This window comes from Hippocampus comes, unplaced genomic scaffold, assembly GCF_001891065.2.
Source record: "Hippocampus comes isolate QL1 unplaced genomic scaffold, H_comes_QL1_v1.1 scaffold433, whole genome shotgun sequence".
NCBI lineage: Eukaryota > Metazoa > Chordata > Actinopteri > Syngnathiformes > Syngnathidae > Hippocampus > Hippocampus comes.
The window spans coordinates 2,741-21,733 of NW_017805041.1; the positions used below are offsets into that span (position 1 = coordinate 2,741).

The 18,993-nt window shown below is 42.2% G+C and overlaps 3 protein-coding genes and 1 long non-coding RNA gene across 4 annotated transcripts; 2 read left to right on the forward strand and 2 right to left on the reverse strand.

Annotated features, from left to right (window-relative positions):
• Positions 1–3,236: 3,236 nt before the first annotated feature.
• On the reverse strand, positions 3,237–5,061 carry ndufab1b (NADH:ubiquinone oxidoreductase subunit AB1b). Its single transcript, XM_019864435.1, has 5 exons — positions 4,854–5,061; positions 3,871–3,987; positions 3,709–3,796; positions 3,529–3,648; positions 3,237–3,462 (listed from the first exon to the last, which is right to left on the reverse strand). Exons 1-4 carry the CDS (start codon positions 5,022–5,024, stop codon positions 3,557–3,559), a joined length of 468 nt encoding a protein of 155 aa, XP_019719994.1. The 5' UTR covers positions 5,025–5,061; the 3' UTR covers positions 3,237–3,462; positions 3,529–3,556.
• A 359-nt stretch (positions 5,062–5,420) lies between these two features.
• On the forward strand, positions 5,421–7,592 carry dctn5 (dynactin 5). The gene is made up of 6 exons (XM_019864434.1): positions 5,421–5,603; positions 5,806–5,874; positions 5,968–6,086; positions 6,313–6,424; positions 6,833–6,935; positions 6,998–7,592. Exons 1-6 carry the CDS (start codon positions 5,556–5,558, stop codon positions 7,093–7,095), a joined length of 549 nt encoding a protein of 182 aa, XP_019719993.1. The 5' UTR covers positions 5,421–5,555; the 3' UTR covers positions 7,096–7,592.
• A 568-nt stretch (positions 7,593–8,160) lies between these two features.
• Positions 8,161–9,146, forward strand: LOC109512586 (uncharacterized). Its single transcript, XR_002167557.1, has 2 exons — positions 8,161–8,348; positions 8,623–9,146. It is a non-coding gene; the product is annotated as an uncharacterized LOC109512586 (long non-coding RNA).
• On the reverse strand, positions 8,966–17,218 carry LOC109512585 (UPF0472 protein C16orf72 homolog). Its single transcript, XM_019864432.1, has 5 exons — positions 16,827–17,218; positions 15,745–15,825; positions 14,166–14,233; positions 13,855–14,065; positions 8,966–11,412 (listed from the first exon to the last, which is right to left on the reverse strand). Exons 1-5 carry the CDS (start codon positions 17,020–17,022, stop codon positions 11,093–11,095), a joined length of 876 nt encoding a protein of 291 aa, XP_019719991.1. The 5' UTR covers positions 17,023–17,218; the 3' UTR covers positions 8,966–11,092.
• Between the last annotated feature and the right edge of the window lie 1,775 nt (positions 17,219–18,993).

Genomic DNA, 18,993 nt, shown 5'->3' on the forward strand with positions numbered 1-18,993 from the left:
TTTTTCGGCTAAAAACGCCTTACTATACTATGTCGTTTTTTTCGGCTAAAAACGCCTTACTATACTATGTCGTTTTTTTCGGCTAAAAACGCCTTACTATACTATGTCGTTTTTTTCGGCTAAAAACGCCTTACTATACTATGTCGTTTTTTCGGCTAAAAACGCCTTATTATACATGGTCGTTTTTTTCGGCCAAAATCGCCTTTTGAGACATGGTTGTTTTTTTGCGCTGTAAAAAACGTCTTACTCTGCATGGTCGTCTTTTTTGGTTCAAAACACTTGAACATATATGGTCATTTTTTTCTTGTTAAAAATGCCTTACTCTACATGGTCGTTTTTTGGCTGTAAAAACGCCTTCATTTACATGGTCATTTTTTGTTGTTGTTGTGAAAAATGCCTTACTAACCTGAAAAAAATACTTCCAAAAAAAAATTGTCCATGCGCTCACATTTCAAAAAACAGTCTTATGTATGGACAATGTATCGCGTTCGATACCTGTGTGGTAGTTGAATGGTTAGTGCGTCGGCTTTGCACTGTGGAGGGGACCGGTTCGAATTCAGCGCTGGCCCCTGTTCTCAAAAATGTGTGTGGCCATTCATTTTCTGATCCTTTTTTCCACACAACTATTCGAGCTCACAGACACCTACCGACAATGTAAAGTGTTTGCTCATCACCTGACTGTCAGTCGAATGGTTCGTGCGTCAACGTTGCACTGCAGAGCTTCAGGGTTTGATTCCCTCTTGAGCCTTCCTGTGTGTTCTCAAAAACATGCATGGCTATCCATTTTGTGATCTCCCCCGCACAACTATTTGCGCTCACACTCACACTGAGGAACAACATAGAGCATTCATTCCCTGCCTGGTCCTGGAATGGTAAGTATGTCGGTGTTGTGCTGTGGTAGTGTAGGGTTTGATTCCGGCTCCGGCTGTTCGTTGTGAGGTTGCACGTTCTACCCGTGCCTGCCCAGGTTTCCAAAAATATGTGCAACCATTCATTTTCTTATCCTCTTCGTGCTCACACTGACACCAAGGGACATTGAAGACACAGGGGTCCCACTCTTCCACTTGCTTTTTATTGATGGACCTTTCAGGACTTTTGAGGGCTAATTTAGCCGTTTTATAAAGATGCCTTACTATACATGGTCGTTTTTTTTGGCAAAAAAAAATCCTTACTATACATGGTGGTTTTTTTCGGCTCAAAACGCCTTACGATACATGGTCGTTTTTCTGGGCTAAAAACGCCTGACTATACATGGTCGTTTTTTTCGGCTAAAAACACCTTTCTATACATGGTCGTTTTTTTCGGCTAAAACGCTTTCGTATACATGGTCGTTTTTTTCGTCTAAAAACGCCTTCCTATACATGGTCGTTTTTTTCGACTAAAAACGCCTTACTATATATACATGGTCGTTTTTTACGGCCAAAAACGCCTGACTATACATGGTCGTTTTTTTCGACTAAAAACGCCTTACTATATATACATGGTCGTTTTTTTCGACTAAAAACGCCTTACTATATACATGGTTCGTTTTTTTCCGCTAAAAACGGTTGGTTTTTTTTCGACTAAAAGCGCCTTGCAATACATGGTTGTTTTTTTCGGCTAAAAACGCCTGACTATACATGGTTGTTTTTTTTCGGCTAAAAACGCCTCACTGTACATGGTCTTTTTTTCAGCTCAAAACGCCTTACCATACATGGTCGTTCTTTTCGGCTAAAAATTACGGCCAAAAACGCCTTACTATATATACATGGTCGTTTTTTTTTGGCTAAAAACGCTTTACTATACATGGTCGTTTTTTTTGGGCTAAAAACGCTTTACTATACATGGTTGTTTTTTTCAGCTATAAACGGCTTACTATACATAGTCGTTTTTTTGGGCTAAAAACGCCTTACTCTTCATGGTTGTTTTTTTTGGCCAAAAACGCCTTACTATACATGTTTTCTTATCCTGTTCGCGCGCACACTGACACCATGGGACAATGGCAGGGTTCCCACTCTTCCACTTGCTTTCTATTTATCGACCTTTTCAGGACTTTTTAGGGCCAATTTAGCCATTTTTAAGGACTTTTTCTCCATTCAGCGGGGATTCACGGTGAATTTAATGAACAGAAAGCAACATATCACTGAGCTGGTGTTCAAATCATTGCTGCGAACGGAAGGACACATCTTTATATTTAGGGGCAATCAGCTAACTCTTTTTTTGACATATTGTATGTCAAATTGGCCCGAAATGACCCGAAGTGATCATCATCGGAACTGATCGGAGACGGCGGGATAAGCCGAGCGGGAACCAGGAAGGCATATAGCCCGACAGCGGGGTTTGAGAGGAAGGGCACCAGGCCCATTTTCCGACAAAACTATGAATTGGACAGGTGGGGAAAATGACATACACAAATGAAATGAACACAATAGGTTAATTTTGAAGGATTTTTTTTGATTTTTGAAGCTTTCCCTGAAAATTAAGGACAATTAAGAACATTATTTTACTTCTTTTTTTTTTAAGATAGGAAAACCTTTTTATGGATTTTTATGAACTTTAAACATTGCTTGCTTCTCGAGTTAGCTTTCGGATGACGTCACTACCTTCTACTGTTCATTTCACAAAAGTTGGCAGCTATGCTTTGACAAAATCATCATCATCATCTATCCAAAAATCACACTTACTTTTTTGCACATCCTTGATCATAAGCAGACCGGTTGAGAAAGCAGTCATCTTTGAAGTGTAGATAGCAGAGAACACTCGTCGATAATGACGTGAAATTCATTCCCTTCATGCGAATAAAAGATGTCCATTTACGTGCCCTGCTATCCTTTGGCCACTGGTACAACTTTTCTGTCGATTGCGAACAACACATCGCCACACACCGCCATGGCATCTTACCAACAAGCAATGCAACAATTCTGTTCAATGGCGGACTTCCCTCGCAGTTCTCCATGTGACGTCATTTCCGAAGATTTCCGAAGGAAAGCATTTTCGTTGTCAAGGGCGTTGCTAAGGGTTAAACAAAGAATCTGGAAGGGTGGCGTTAAAAAAAAAATAACGGAAATATGTTTATAATTATTCAGCCATTGATATTACTCAAAAACATGGTTGGCCAACTTTACTTCACACTTGGCCTTTAAGGACCCGTGGGAACCCTGATCGGGCTCTCGAGCTGCAGGTTGCAGACCCCTGAACCATGTGCTCCAACTAAATAGTAACTGAGTTTTTCAAGTAGTACTCGGTCCACAAAAAGCATGCCTTATGCCGAGGCAATATCTTTATTGATCAACTCAAGAAATTATTTAAATGTGTGGAGGGGGAAAACAAAGACATTTTAAATGAGCCGTTCATTTAAATACAAACGCAAGACGCTGCAGCCGGAACAGATGCTGACAACACCACGAATAGAGAAGCGCCAACGGCGAGGACACGGACACATTATTTGGTGCCACCTTTCTGTGGAGGTTGGATGGTGTGGCCCTGTATCAAAGAATCAAAAGTCAAAATTTTGTACGACTGGACTAAATGTTCCACTGGAAGACTTGCCTTTTGGGTTTTTTTTTCTTCTCTCTTTCTATTCATAAACATCCTTCTTGTCTGCGATGTAATTTACAATCTCCGAAGGAGTCATCAACTTCTCGGCTTCCGCGTCAGGAATCTCAAAGCCTGCAGAGGTAACGCATTGCTGAATATATGGCGACAGGACGGAGGGATGAAGACACTCACCGAACTCATCCTCCATGGCCATAATGATCTCCACCTGGTCCAGGCTGTCCAGACCCAAGTCTTTCATAAAGTGGGAGGACGTCTGCAGCTGAGACACATTCAAAGACACGAAGTTAACAAAATGCCTTTTGCTTGTTCCCCAGCTTATTCATTTTAGTTTACCTTCTCGGGGTTAATCTTGTCGTAGAGCTTGAGGACATACATAACTCGGTCTTTGATGGTATCAAGGGTGAGAGGAGGCAGGTCGCTGTATTGCCGGCACAGCACGCCTGAGGATATCTGGAAGCGGTGAGGGAGGGAGCTCAATCAACACATTCACATAAGCGATGGTTATGTCTTTAGTACACTTTTTCTTTTTTATTCACAGCAATGGAAATCACTTTTTTTCTGCTTGGTTTTCAACGAAGGCGGATGCTTTTTTTAGCCTGCTCCTCTCTTGCCCTCACATCTTTCCCTGATTGCTGACTTGGTCTCGTTGCAGTCTTTTGTCTCAACTATCATACCAGCCTCCCACTGTATTTTTCTTCTGAAAATCAAAAGCTTCTGCTATATTCGAAACAGATTAATGGCATTGATATTGTCCCATTGGTGGAGATGATTTGAGATGAAAGTGTTAAGATTCATGTGTGGTCACAGATCAAATTGAAGTTGAATAACCATACTGCTATTTTTTTCCCGTTTTGATATTCAAATTAAAAAATGTGTCCCACCTTTCGAAACAACGTTATGCGATGCTTCACAATCAAAACAGTCGATTTGTACAATAATTGAGCACCTAATGTTATTTTTGTAATAGAATTTAACTCACTGACAGTAGTGCATTAACTAAATTTGAAGAGGAAGGTGAAAACTGCCATAACAAAGGAAAGAATGTAACCATTCATACCACCTTAAGACTTGCATCGACAAACACGCATCAACATTGTTTAGCGAGCTAGCCAACCTGACGTGTTATCACACATAAGTCGTACATAGTGTTGATTTTAATAAACTATTTATGGAATGCCATTTTAATTGTCCAACTCAACAACTTGTTATCCAGCATTATTTTTCTCATGCTATGATAACGCAACCGTTTTGAAAGGCGTCGGTAGGTCATGGCGACGCACGCTAGGCCCAGCAGCTCAATGATAGGGGACACTTACAGAGCTCTGACCGAGCCACCGCGTCTTCCTGCTGGCCGCGGTGAAGGAGAGAGGTCGGAGAGCGGCTGCAGCAGAGACCGGAGCGACTCTCACTGCCAGGTTCGTGGACAGAAGCCGCAGCGAAGGTCGGCCGAGAGAGCGGACACACTGGTGCAGGACACGGGACGCCATGACTGAGAGAAGTCGTCAGGTACCCAGGATGCAGTGCGAGGAAGGGGACGTAACAAGGGCTTGCCAGTGCGCATGTGTGGTGAGATTCGATTTTTTTAACCAGTAAACGGTATGTTTGAATGTAAGTTCATTTTTGAAATGATTCTTGTAAATAGTATAATAAAAATATACAAGTAATAAAAATAAAAGCACGACATACGCTTCCAGGCCTGTTCAGGCAAAAGTAATCAAAGTCCAACTACACAGCATTAATTAATGGAATAAAGTACATTACTAAGTACTTAAAAATCACAAATAAAAGTTAAGAATAACTTTATGTTAAAAATAAAACATTAATAACACATTCTAATTCAATATTCTGTTCTGGGGTGTGGTGAAATCAATCGATAACACTTTACCCAACTCATACTGCCTGATAATCCATCCATCCAATCCGACTGTCAGTCTGAGGAGCGGAGCTAAACAAAACAAATGCTTCACGGTTGCCTTTTACTTATTTCCCTATAAAAAAAACTCCTCAGTTTCGCAGCCATGGAGTTGTCTGAAATATTATACAACAAAGCGGAGTATATTGAGACGGTAAAGTATCCCTTTCTGGACGCCGTTAGCTAGTGTGCTAGGTGGCTAACTAGCCGTACGGGGCGTTGGACCACAATGGCATCATTGTGTTAACTTGTGCAAGAATCACGCGTCTATGTTAACACAAGTTAACACATTGTGTTAACTTGTGCAAGAATCACGCGTCTATGGATCTTGATGTTATATTTATGGTTCATTTCAGGCGTCTGGCAACAAGGTTAGCAGGCAATCGGTACTCTGTGGAAGTCAAAACATCGTACTTAATGGCAAAGTAAGTTAAAGTACACGGTGGCATAATTCGTGGTATATTTTCATGACTTTGGTTGTGATTTTAGTCGCTTCTATTGTACTACCTCTCCTCCAGACCATCGTCATGAATGACTGCATCATCCGGGGCGACCTGGCTAATGTCAGGGTGGGTAGACATTGTGTCGTCAAAAGCAGGAGTGTCATTCGTCCACCTTTCAAGAAGTTCAGCAAAGGGTAACATGCATGTTTATTCTTATGACAAATATTTCGTGAACATTTGGATGAAAACTGGCAAATTGTTATAATCCCACTGAACATGAATGTAATGTAGGCATGTGTAGTAGCATTTAAAACGATTTTTGAACAACACATTTTCCTTTGTTGTTCTTGTTTGAAAGTGGATTGTGACTTGGCAACAATAGCAAAATGCGGTGTGTTCAAGTCTCTTCCTCCCTCACAGAGTGGCCTTCTTCCCGCTGCACATCGGTGACCATGTGTTCATCGAGGAGGACTGTGTGGTGAATGCAGCGCAGATCGGATCCTACGTCCACATTGGCAAGAACTGCGTCATAGTGAGTTTGCTCGCCGACTCACAACAGCGGCTCACTCGCTCTCGTCAGTCACATGCTAGTCTGGATGAGACCAGATGTTCCGCTTTATTTTGGTTTGTTCTGGAATCTCGGGTTGTGTGGACTTTTTATATGCATGGTATATACACAGTTTGTGTGTGAGCAATTGTTGATTTCATTTTCAGTCATGAATAGCCTACAGATGATTTGATTTTGAAAGAAGTGCATTGGTTCATGCATATGCAGTGAAGACTCTACATAACTAACAAAAACAAAAAAAGAAATTATCCATAATTGGTTTGATAATATTAGTGAAGACTCTACACAACTAACAAAAAAAAAAAGAAATTATCCATAATTGGTTTGATAATATAATTTTTTTTAATTTAGCGTTTGTCGTGTTGTTGTCAGGGTCGTCGCTGTGTGCTGAAAGACTGCTGCAAGATCTTAGACAACACTGTTCTTCCTCCAGAGACAGTGGTGCCTCCTTTTACCGTCTTTTCAGGATGCCCAGGTCTGGGTTTTTTTTTCTTCTCTTCATGAAGATTTTTTTTTTTAACCGTGTTTCTCTTTCAGGTTTGTTTTCGGGGGAGCTTCCAGAGTGTACACAGGACTTGATGATTGACGTCACGAAGAGCTACTACCAGAAGTTTCTTCCCCTCAGCCAGATATAAGACCCGCCTGCTTCAAAGGCCTTTGCCATCGCAACCTTCATTTGCTTTGTACAAGGTCCAGCTTGCGGTCTCTGCATAGATGGCGACGCCTTTGACTCCCGACAAGCTGAACATCTGTGCCGAAGGAAAAAAAAAATGTTCAGACACAGTTTAACAGCACATCTTGGAAGATTACTGAACATGTTCTTTCCCCTTGCTCAAATATCATATTGTAATTTTATGATGTCAACTTTTCAGATTATGTGTCAGAGAGAGAAAAGAGAAGGCATATTTGGAAGGAACTTGTCACTTTCATCCTGTCATTGAGGAAGACTAACTTGGACCAAAATTAACTCGGAATTATACACATTGTAAATTTCTAGTCTATTATTCCCAGCTATCTGGATGCATCGTTGCAGTGTACATGTGTGTGCTGTCGTAGTCTAAGACCAAAGACAGCATCTTATCCACTCCTAGGAATGTCTGGTATGCTCTTGCTAGATTAAATTATATTGAAAGAATTTGCATTTGTTATTTGTTCCTCTTACATCTGCTGACCAATTGTGAGGTTCAAATCTCGGCTCGGGCCTTTCTGTGTGGAGTTGGCATGGTCTGCCCATCCTTGTGTGGATTTACTCCAGCTTCCTCACACCCTCCAAAAACATGCATTGGAAACTAAACTATCCATAGGCGTGAATGTGGTCATCTGTAACTGTACAAGTTTTACTCTGTCACCGTCTGGTGGCCAGAAGTAGAACTGCGAGCAACTCAGTTTCACGGTCAACGAGAGCTCAACAATGCATGCATTGTGAAGGGATGCTCAATATTTATCGGACCGATTTGGGGAAAATTACGTCACTTTTATCGGTCTGATACTGCAATATTAGGCCGAAATGGAAATCGTGTTCCCAACCGTCTCCTGAAAAAACACAATCGTCCTATATTTAGAAATATAAGTACGCGTTCCGTATTAAGTTGTAAAGAGACGTACTCTGTCCCGTAATACCGTGAGAGTTAAAAATAATCTGAAAAATGCCAATGGAATAAATGAACAACAGGACCCTTTATATGACAAATTGGGGTAACGTTCCGAGGACCTCCCCTGCTATGTGACCAATGAGCTGAGCTGACATCACATTTATCCACGGATATGACGATTCAGAATCCGCTCATCCTATTGGTCGAGGTACTGTTGCTTGCCAAAATAGATAGCGGAAGTCAACAAAGCAGCATGGATGACAGTGACACACCTTCGAGCAGCAGCAGTGCGACCGGTAGCATCAGTTATTCTCCGAAAAAAAAAAAAAAGCAGAAACGGTTGCAAAAATGCCGGGGGGGGGGGGGGGGGGGGACAAGAAAACACACGGGCCGAAAAAGGGCGAGAAAATATCAAGCGCACTGCACTGTCTGCCGGCACACTTTTACTAGTAAATACGTTAATAAATACATAAACGTAATACCTTGATGAGTAATAGATAAATGACATATAGTAAGATGTTCCCCTTTTACTAACTACTAGAAATGACAACTTTTCATTCCTTTTCGTAGGATGAACGTCTCTATGAATCAGTTGTGTGAGGAATGTGCGTCTGTCAACAGCCTTCTGGAACGCCTCATACCTCAGGAGAAGGAAAATTGGCACACGAACTATAGAGACATTTCAACATTCAGGACGATAGCCGACCAACGGGACCTCCGTGAATTGTTGTGTACGTAATTGGGTTCGTGAAAATGTCTTCACGTAGGCTTGTCACAATATCAACGTGTCGTTCGATGAGAAAAGATGGACAACATAGGTGTGACATTAACAGGAAAAAAAAACCAAATGATGTCGGCTCACTTTTCAAATTCTCAACAAAATAGTTTTGTTTCAATGACTCATTCCAGCCAATTTGCAACTCAATTATTTTATTTCAGCTTTACAATGTGAACCACATATATCATACCAACAATTAAATGTTAAGTATATAGATTAGCCATTTATTACCTTTTTGACAATTACGTATGAAGAAAGAGCTGACAATAGTGTTGGCTTCAGACGTGGCTCAAGTCTGCCCGTGTATAAAGTGACATGGGATTCAATTTCAAATGCTTCTGTTTTAAATTGTAGCTCTTGTCCTCACACGCACGTCACGCAAAGTTCCCTTAACAGCTGTGACGTGCAACAACCACCATGTTGCCTTTCAGTCAAAAGTGCTGCAGATGCGAGTGAATGTTAAACCACAGAGCAGAGTTAAACGTGTGGAAAAAGAAAGTGAAGCAAATCATCCAAAAAAAAAGAAGAAAAAGCATGATTTCAAACAATAGAAGCAGGCTGACAACAAATCCTCCTTTCACCATATATGATCACATTCAAGCAGGGGTTGAGGAACCTACGAGCTTCAAGAGCCCGCCATGCAATTTTAAAACAAATAAAGCCTCGGAGGAATTGCTATAAAAGCCTGAAAATATTTAACCAACAAATGTTCACAACATAGGATAAACATTTGTTTAGTTAGATTTTTTTTTTATCAATCTAACTACACCCTCTGAGGACTGACTCAAAGGTTCCCCACCTGTGATTAAGAGACTAACACTTCCATAGATGAAGTGTTTTACTTTAAGGGAAATTTCCTTTAAAAAAATCCTTCCTATGATAAGTTAAGATGACTTTTTTTCCCCTCAAAACGTACATTAACAAACAGCCGTCAGCAATGGCGCCCATCACGTGGTCAGATACTGCCGTCAAATCAAATGCTACTTTTCAGTGGTTATGCAACAAAAATGAAAGACGGTCAATTAGAAGACAAGCCAGCAATCATGCAGGACTATGAGAGCCAAAGTTAAACATGTTTGAAGTTTCACCAAAAACTGACATACACTCGGCCAGTTTCCATGTCGTCCAGATAAGAGCGCCGCCGATATCACGGTTGCTCGCTTCAAGTGTAAATGCCTCCAACACAGCAGAGCCTAACTGGGAGTAAACGCATCATTAAATATCGTAGGGCTTTCTTTTTAAAATCTAATTCATTTTTAGAAAGTATTCCGAAAAAACAAAATAGACAAAAGAAAAAAATAAAATAAAATTTGAGCCAATGTGACATCAAAGTCTTTGAGATCCATCGTCTTTGCATGTTACATGCTGATGAAATCAAACTATAGCTCATGTAAGCGCAAACTATAAGATGGCTTGTGAGCACATCTCAAGTCTGATGAGAAACTTTCACGACTCATTCGTGACATATTTTATTCTTAGAGCACCGGCGTTCTCACATGAAGTTCAACCTTTTGTGGAAACAAAACAGACGAGGACGAGAGAACGAGAAGCGAGTGCTCTGCCGCGCGCGACGGCAAGCGCTCGCCAGCGTCCGCGTTGGAACAGGTAGAGGCTACAACTGCGATGCGATGGAAGAGCCGATTTTGTTTGCATGAAACCTTAAGTGCAAAAAGCCTTATTGCAACTCATCAGAAAAGTCGCACAATCACATAAACCAACAGCTGCTTTTGAGAATACGACTGCAAAAAGGGGGGGTCGGGGGGGGGGGTCGGTGAGAGAATGTCTTTCAAATCCTCTCAATAATCCTCAACCAATACTAGAATTAAACAAAACAAAACAAAGAAGGCGTGAAACTTACATTTGGCTATCACTGTTGTACAACAGTGAAAACAATGCTTAACACTGGTGGTAAAAGAAGAGAAAGTGGTTGAAGCATCGCAAGGACAGGACATCAAGTCGGGGCTGCAAGGGAGCAGCGAGTAACAGAAAGAAGTGTTTGACGTCCTTGGTGACACCTCACTTCCTTATTAAGGTGGTGGGTGGGGGGGGCGGGGGGTATAAGGGCACAAATGTGTCAAGAATCAAGTGGCTTTAGCACAGTGCGTCTTTACCCACGGGACAACTGCCTGGAACCCTCCAACACGGTGGAACGGGTTGCATGCGCGCGCACGCACACGCGCGCACGTTCTGATTTGACGAGAGGAAGGGAGACGGCGCTTTCCGCGGTCTTCGCGGAAAGCCTCGTGGCCTCTTCGTGGCAGTTCAAATCATCCGGTTACGTTTGTGAGTGGGCGAGTCTGTGATGACGTCACTGCACTGGGTGGAGTTTCGTTTCCTGGCCGCGCCCCCTCCCCCGGTCGTGGCCGAGCCAGACGAGTCCAGGTGCAACGCCATCTCCTCAGAGATGAAAGTGTTCAGGTCCACGTCTAGGATGCCGTTGCGTCGGCTGCGGCAGAGTGCCCCCGAGCCCGAAGACGCCCCCCCGCCGGCGCCGCCACCGTTACTGCTGCTCCCGCTGACGTGCGTGGGAGACCCCGGGGGGCCCGAGCGCACGCTGATGCTCGCCATGGCTCCGCTCAGACCTGGACGCCGAAAAACATGCACGTTATTGGGAAGTGCCACCATAATTGTTAACATTCAATCACACAAGTGATATTTTTGTCCAAAACAAGGCAGACTTTTTATCCCTAAAAAGTCTATTCTTATTCTAAGCCACCGTAACCTTATGAATCCTTTGAACATTAACACGGCACTTACATAAAGGAAAAAGTAAAGAAAACTGTTGATGTACGTATTCGGGGTAGCAGGGTCATAATGACAGTCGATATTTTTATGAAAAACACATTGCGTGCTTCTTGTGCCATGTGACAACCGATTTTTACGCCACGGTTGGAAACGACAACATTATGCCTCCGTCCTTAAAAGTTCACACTATTTTATGTTTACTTTATACCGTTTCGATCATTAAGGATCTACTTTAAAACTAGCTTCTAAAGTCAAAAAGAAAAAAAAATCATGCACTGTTCATTACTATTGAAATCACTCAGACGTCGCATTGATCTGCTCTGCGGATATTTTGCATTTTGTGCACTTTTTGTGATCGGCCGCAATGTCTTTCATTTGCCAATAGATCAATGACGTCATTGATTGGCTCCAACAAATGACATTACAGCTGCAGTGTCCCCCACATACAGATTTACCTGTGGCGGCCGCCACAACTGAATTTTGGCTGCCACTAAAATATATTGGCGCTACCTTGTTTGCACGCAACTATTGTAATAACTTTCACTGCTGCATGGGAAACCGAGATATGCCGCTTGTGCGAGTGTGATAGTGATTTAATTTGTCGTGCAATACTGCAAATTGTGTGTTTCAAGCGATTGAAGTATCAAAAGTACTGTATCATGACATAAGTTTGGGAATCGAGCTTCGTGGTATCAAAGGCAGACGCCGCCAACAGTTTCAATCCACCACGTCACTCCGGCACGCGCAATGGCCGTCTCATCGCTTTCACACACACAGCGTGGTGAAATAAAAACATGGGACAATATCACTGCTGTCTGTGGGATCGGAAGTCTCAATCACGGCCGGGACTGAATTAAAAAGGACCAGACTTGGAGAACGGAGAGTGAGGAAGTTGGCCTGTCTGGTGAGTGTATTGACTTGTTTACAGCTGTTGTCAACCAAGATAGCGTTCAGGAGCCAAAGTGATAACACGACCACTGGTCACTAGATTGACTGGCAATGTTCAAAAAAAAATTTTTTTGGGGGGGGGGGGTCCGTTGAAACAGCCCCTCCTCCGCTCAAAGCAACTTCCATGTAGTTAGTGGCATGGTGAACAAAAGCATGAGAGACCCGCGGCGACCGCCCCATTAACGACTTAGATTTGAGGGAAGTCAAACAAACACAGCGTGTGCTTTTTCTTCACCACGAACATTTTACAGAGCGCAACCCCGCGAGCCCAATTGTCCGCAATTATACACTTTTAAAGTTGCATAAATGATGTAACGAATAAAGACGAATATAAATGAATGCAGCTGCTACGGAACGTGACGACCTCGCTTCGTAACGCTCTCACCGCCGTCAAAGGTTGTTAAGTCAAAGTCCCGCGTCTGTCAATACGGTAGAAGGCGTCGCACTACTTCATCCTACCATGCAAGTTTTCTGACTGAAATGTTTTGAAAGCGGTGATATTGCTCCGACAAATCAAGCTTCGCTGGGCTGTTAACAAATCAATATTTTACATTCAAATCACATTCAGCGATAATCTGGCGTCTTTACATGCAAATGTTCACTGACGGGTACTGTTCCTTTTTAAATAAAAGAAATTTAAAAAAAAATAAAATATGTCAGCAGTATTGAAGAAATGATTGAAATAGACATCTTGTGATGATCCTTGTGAACAGTTATCTTGTTTTGGTTTGATTTAGCTCATTGATTGGTGACCAGCCCCCAAAATCGTGACCGTGTAAGGCATAGTTCTTATGAGAACTCCTGTTTTGAAATACAAACAGATAAAGGTCAGGAAGAGGATGCTTTGCCAACAGGGATGATCTTTTTCTTATAGGTTTTGGGCTATACATGTGTAACAATATGATGGTCAATCACGTCACATGTGCTATGTGACTGAAAGACACAGACCCAAAACAGTAGCAGCAGCAGCAGGTCCACCCTAAAAAAGCAGAAATCAGGGCGACCTCAGAGATATTCTTGCTCACGAACCCAGAGGAGTGTCCTCCCCCCTTGTCACTGGCCCACATTGAACTCACCTTATCTCTCAAACGCATGTGAACAGACGTCCATCGATCCAAGTACACACTTGTATCTAGGTGCCAGCCGTTGAAACCATTTTGCATCTGACCGTAAAACCCATTCGAGTCTACATTTAAGAGTGTTTCATTGTCGATAGCCTGAATATAAGCGAGGGACAATTTCGTATTTCAACTACCAGAGCAGCGAGCATTTCGGACAAAAAAAATTAATAATTGCTTCTGTTGACAGGACACCCATTTGATGTTGCTTACCATGCAGCGCGATGGCCTCCCTGAATGGCTGCAGGTCGGCTTCTACAGACGAGCCGGTCTCAACCGGCGAATTAGCCCGGCTGGGGGCCACCATGGCCAGCCTTGTGTTGGCCCTGCTACTCCGGTGGGGGGGTGCTTTGCCACACAGAAAGCTAATAAGATCCTCCCTGCGGATGGTTCTCCGGCGCTTTTTTACCCAGGCCAACATGTCCTACAAGGTGGAGTACAAGCAAGCCATTCAGTGATTTTTTTTTTCCTTCTTCAAATACATAAATTCTCATTCGGGAACTTGATCTTAACACGTTGCCAACCTTATTACGCCGCTGGTGCCCTATCTGGATGCCCCTGTCGAAGCTTCTCTGATGGGCCTCGACGCTCTCTGGTGATGAAAAACAAAATTAAAAATGACTGACAAATGAAAGACAGCAGTCGCATCATTAACAGTTTAGTTCAAAGAAAACCAATGTCAACGCAATCTTCCAGATGCTTTGACAGAAATACACAGACGACAGAACAAAGAGTCCAGTGCAAACTCATTCTTGGTGCTGCGCACAGCATTTTGGTGTAGCTGTAGCTCATGAATTCCTAACATTGTACCAGAAGAATAGAGTAGCATTGTTATTAATCATACAACGAACGTGTCATTCACCAACATACAAAAGTGGCAACCTTCCTTTGAGGGGCTGGTTGCAGGAAAGTCCTAAGGACTTGGTTTGGGATGATCGATCAAGATCCACTATGGGCCATGAGATAGGTCCGTTTCCAAAAGTATGGGCCTTTTCTTTTTCTCTCCACAGCAGAACAAGTATCAACAAGCTGCTATTTGAAGTTGACTACCTCCAATTCACTTTTGTCTGGCTTCTTGGCGCATAGGAGGATGTGGAGGGAGGGAGCAAGACGAAACACGGTAAACACAAATGCCTTTTTGCCTATTTTTGCTCATGGTTATCATACCAAGAGATGTCAAAATTAATCAACAACTAATTTAATAATCAAGTAATCGTTTAGAGCCATTCTTGAACTTAATATTGTCCCAATTCTCACATTTCAGCCTCTCAACAGTAATTCTCCGATTTCTGTTGTCCTTCGTGAAAGCAGACTGTGACAGTTAGGAAAACAATGACCAAATCGGGAATTAAATCCGTTTCAAAATGGTTGGCGAGAAGAATTAAAGTTAATCTAATATTTTATATCGGCCCATGCCTAAATGGAATCTAGACTGGTGGTTAGCACCTCTGCCTCATAGTTCGGGCTTCAAGTATCAGGTCCAACCTACCAGTGTGGAGTTTGCATGTTCTCCTTGTGCGGTTTTCTCCAGGTAAGCTCTGCTTATTTCCATATTCACAAAACATGCATATTATTTTTCAATAGAAGAAGTATGATGCAAGTACCGTATAAATTGTTATTTATCTGGATGTGCCCCACTCACAACCACTTCAGGGCAGACCGGACCTCCCTTCCGAAGTTACCAGAAATCAGTTCCAGCTCACCATAATGAGGACGTGCTATACAGAAAGGATATATGGCCGAATATAGACAGGCTGTATGTTAAGTGTTAGTCACTCTGTATAAAATTGTTTTTTAAGGTTTTATTATTAACTTCTGAGACCTGTAAAACTGTTTGTGTGGAAACGCTACCCGTAACACTGCATGCTAGGTTCAATGATGGTTTCTTTGTCCGATTACTTCTTAAGTATTAATAATTCTAAATTCAAACGAATAAGAAATGAACCGGTTTCCGGCATCCTAGAAAAGACTGCTCGACCTCAAAGGTAGCACTGCATCTCTATGACATGTCAACAGAGTACATATTGAAGATTGTTGTTGTTCATTTGGCTGTATTTCCAACTCAAAAGCAGAATAATGAAAAAGCGGCGGAGGACAGGCTACCTTTGTACAGGTTGGTGACTGCTGTAGCAGCGTTCTGAAATGGCACCCACAGTGACAGGCCCTGTTGATGACATACTCGATCTGTGGGAGAGATTCAAGATGGTGAAGAGAAGGGAGGGGGGGTCATTTGGGTTATGCAGATATGACAACATGAGCCCAAACAGCAGCTAAACAAGATGAGGCCATTTTATCTTGGTATACTGGCGGCACCAAAATAAACACTTAGCGAGCTTGGCAGCAAAGAAAAGAGCCGCACACTAGCTAAAGTGTCCTCTCAGCAGTAAAGTTGCAAGGCAATGTCAAACATATGTCAGTGGACGCAACACGCTCTAAAAATATAGATATCGACTGTCCCAAACGACCAGACAGTCGTGTCTGGCCCAAGACAAACCAAATTTCATCCAGGCAAGTAATAATATTCACGCCATTTTGTGATTGGAACGCTGGCTAAGCTACGCGTTGTTTAGATAAGTGTCCAGTCAGCAGCTGACCGGGTGTCTAAATGCGAGCATGTGTGCTGTGCTGATTAACTTTCGTCGCCATTATCCGAGACGTGGAATGTAACGCACGGCGAGGAAAATAGATGGCAACACTGACAGTTCCACAAACTGTCAGCTGGGAATGTCGCGTAGATACGATTGTTGTTACCATCGCCATTTTGTAACTAGCTTGGCTAACGACGGGTTAGCAAAATGGTCCAACAATCGAGTCAACATACTAGTTTATTGACAGAGTACAACCTTCATTTATTTTTATTGTTGTCGTTTTTAAACGGCCGCCGTTACATTTCTCCAGGAGCCTACACGTACGGGGATCGTTGACAGTCTCCCAACTTGTGGCCATGAATCAAGTTCATAGTTCATCTTAACATCTGACACGAGTTCACATAAATTCTGCACATCTCAGTCAGTTGTGCAAGTTCCTCTGTACACTATCCGAGTCCATAAGAGTTCGATCAATGTGTCACTAAGTCAGTCGGGCTGAGCTAAGTTGCTAATCAACAAGCTAAAGGGTAGGCTGGCGGTGTGGCTATGCTGTCATCATGCTAACAAGCAGGCACACAAGAAAGCGACGGCTTCAACCTTTGTATAACTGTGCCACGGCGGTGGCAGAGTTCTGAAAAAGATGCCATAGTTTGTCGTGGTCGTTGTCGGCCTCCTCCTCGCTCGGCTCTCTCTGCTCCGCCTCGGCCAAACACTGCCGCTCCCATTTTGAGAACCAGTGCTCGGGTCCGTGTTCCTGGATCTCCGAGTCCCCGTCTTCCTTCTTCTCCTCCATGAATACACGAAAAAACTTGGAGAAACCTGACTTGTAAGAGTTTAAGGTACGTGTGTGCGTGATACAACGAACTGTGTAAGACTCTTTAAGAAGAATATTAGCGTTTTTTTACGGCTTCGCACTCGATTGTGCCCTACCGCGCCTCGACCATTTCCGAAGCTATGCTTAGCCGACTATTTTCTGAGTTGCCGACGTCAGGGATATATACAATCGTAAACTACCGTGTTGTTCGCTTAGACCCGCCCCGTCGTCAGTAATTTGACGGTGATTGGCCAAACCTATCGTAAAAGGCGGGGTTTATCGTCAGAGTCACAAGTCCATTGCGTTTCTGACTTGCCCTTCACAGTTTTGCCACAAAAGAAATGTCCCCATTTCGAAAGCTTGCAAGAGAGCGCACGCTTCTCCAAACTACAATGCAAAATGTAAATACTGTTTGAAATTAATTGATAATCCTCTATATTTATTTAGGAAACTTTGCATGTGTTTTCATGAATATTCATTGAACAATTATACTGCCCCTTTGTTATAATCGTGATTATACTTTTATCGGAGTTGTTTTGTGCTTGAAATGCAATGCAGGGTAGTAATCATTAATCGTGCTTAGTTTTGCACAATAAATGTGTGCACGTACAAAAAAAAAATACATTTGAAGATATAAACGCTGTAACATTTCCAGCAAAGTTATGTTTACTTGCTTTTAATGCGTAGGGTATTTATTTGTATAAACCACGTTTTTAATATCCCATTGATGTCTGTATATACGCATAAAACAAACAAAAAAACGAGTGATTTTCTGAGCAATACATAGCACAACGAGGCGGATGGGTCAATACGAACATGACGTCACACTCAGGTACACTAAACGTTTCGTTTTTGAGTTACCCTTCTTGACAAGTTCAAAACAAACAATATCCGCCTCACGAAGATGGCATGGCCCGGCAAGAACGATGGCACGAAGGGTATGCTTATTTCTCAACGGCATTTAGGGTGTCAAATGTATCTTTATGTGGAGGATGAACACCGTTTATTGCCCAAAGTCAGCCGGGATATGCTGAAAAGAATACGCGGTAAAGTTTATGGAAGGTGTCATTTTTATAAGATATGATAAGATAAGAAAACTTTTATTTGTCCCACAATGGAGAAATTTGCAATCTACAGCCGCAAAATTGAAGGGGGGGGGGAGAAAAGAAAAACAAAGTATTGCATGCACAAAATAAATGTTTAATAACTCTTTCTCAGCATATATAAAGTTAGCAAAGCTGCTTTAGATTACAACAAAAGTTCTATATCTCGATGCCAATTCTAATGTTAATGTATTGTCATGTAATATGTTTCATTGGGTCTATAAATAGAAACATGATTCAGCAGCTATGTGTGGCGATAGCAGCTTAAATTAAAGATATTACTATTGAAGTTACTGTAAAATTTGTGAGCCCTTATCAAATTGACTTTTCAAATTGCGTGATAAATATAGCAGTAATAATTGCATGTCGATTCAAACGTAGAACCTAAAATGCAAATTTTCCTCACTATCCTCATATCGTTTTCTCTCAAACTCACAAGTGGCCATTTTGTGAATATTCCCTATGTTCTCGTATAAATAACATATAAAAACATGGACCACGCATGTTCACATCACAGACATAAAGGGTTATTACCAATACACATTTCTCGTGGTGGTGTTCGCCAAAGCCGACAAAGATGAGCACAAGCGAACGTGATGACATTTGCTCGGACGTTTGTTGCTTGACCTTTTCTAGCTATATTAAGTATATGTATGTGCGGCCACCGCTTCTCAGAAAACCATTCGATTTTGCGTGAGTATTGTGTGTTTTCATTATAATTACGCGAGTCTCAACGGATAGAAGTTGGCTGTCACATACACACACCCAAAAAGTCCGCACTCAAAAAAAGTGCACGTTATTTGGAGTGACGTTAAATAACGAAATGCACAATAATTAGTACGAGGGG

Bases quoted from the DNA above. Each gene is read 5' to 3' on its own strand.
- ndufab1b (XM_019864435.1), bottom strand. From the start codon at position 5,024: ATGGCGTCCCGTGTCCTGCACCAGTGTGTCCGCTCTCTCGGCCGACCT. The intron at 3,988-4,853 runs GTAAGTGTCCCC...CACCGCTTCCAG, and splicing joins GGTGGCTCGGTCAGAGCTCT to ATATCCTCAGGCGTGCTGTG. The intron at 3,797-3,870 runs GTAAACTAAAAT...AATGTGTCTCAG, and splicing joins ACAAGATTAACCCCGAGAAG to CTGCAGACGTCCTCCCACTT.
- dctn5 (XM_019864434.1), top strand. From the start codon at position 5,556: ATGGAGTTGTCTGAAATATTATACAACAAAGCGGAGTATATTGAGACG. The intron at 5,604-5,805 runs GTAAAGTATCCC...GGTTCATTTCAG, and splicing joins AAGCGGAGTATATTGAGACG to GCGTCTGGCAACAAGGTTAG. The intron at 6,087-6,312 runs GTAACATGCATG...CCTCCCTCACAG, and splicing joins TTCAAGAAGTTCAGCAAAGG to AGTGGCCTTCTTCCCGCTGC.
- LOC109512585 (XM_019864432.1), bottom strand. From the start codon at position 17,022: ATGGAGGAGAAGAAGGAAGACGGGGACTCGGAGATCCAGGAACACGGA. The intron at 15,826-16,826 runs GTTGAAGCCGTC...TCTCTCCCACAG, and splicing joins CGTGGCACAGTTATACAAAG to ATCGAGTATGTCATCAACAG. The intron at 14,066-14,165 runs GTTGGCAACGTG...TCCACCTTGTAG, and splicing joins GGCACCAGCGGCGTAATAAG to GACATGTTGGCCTGGGTAAA.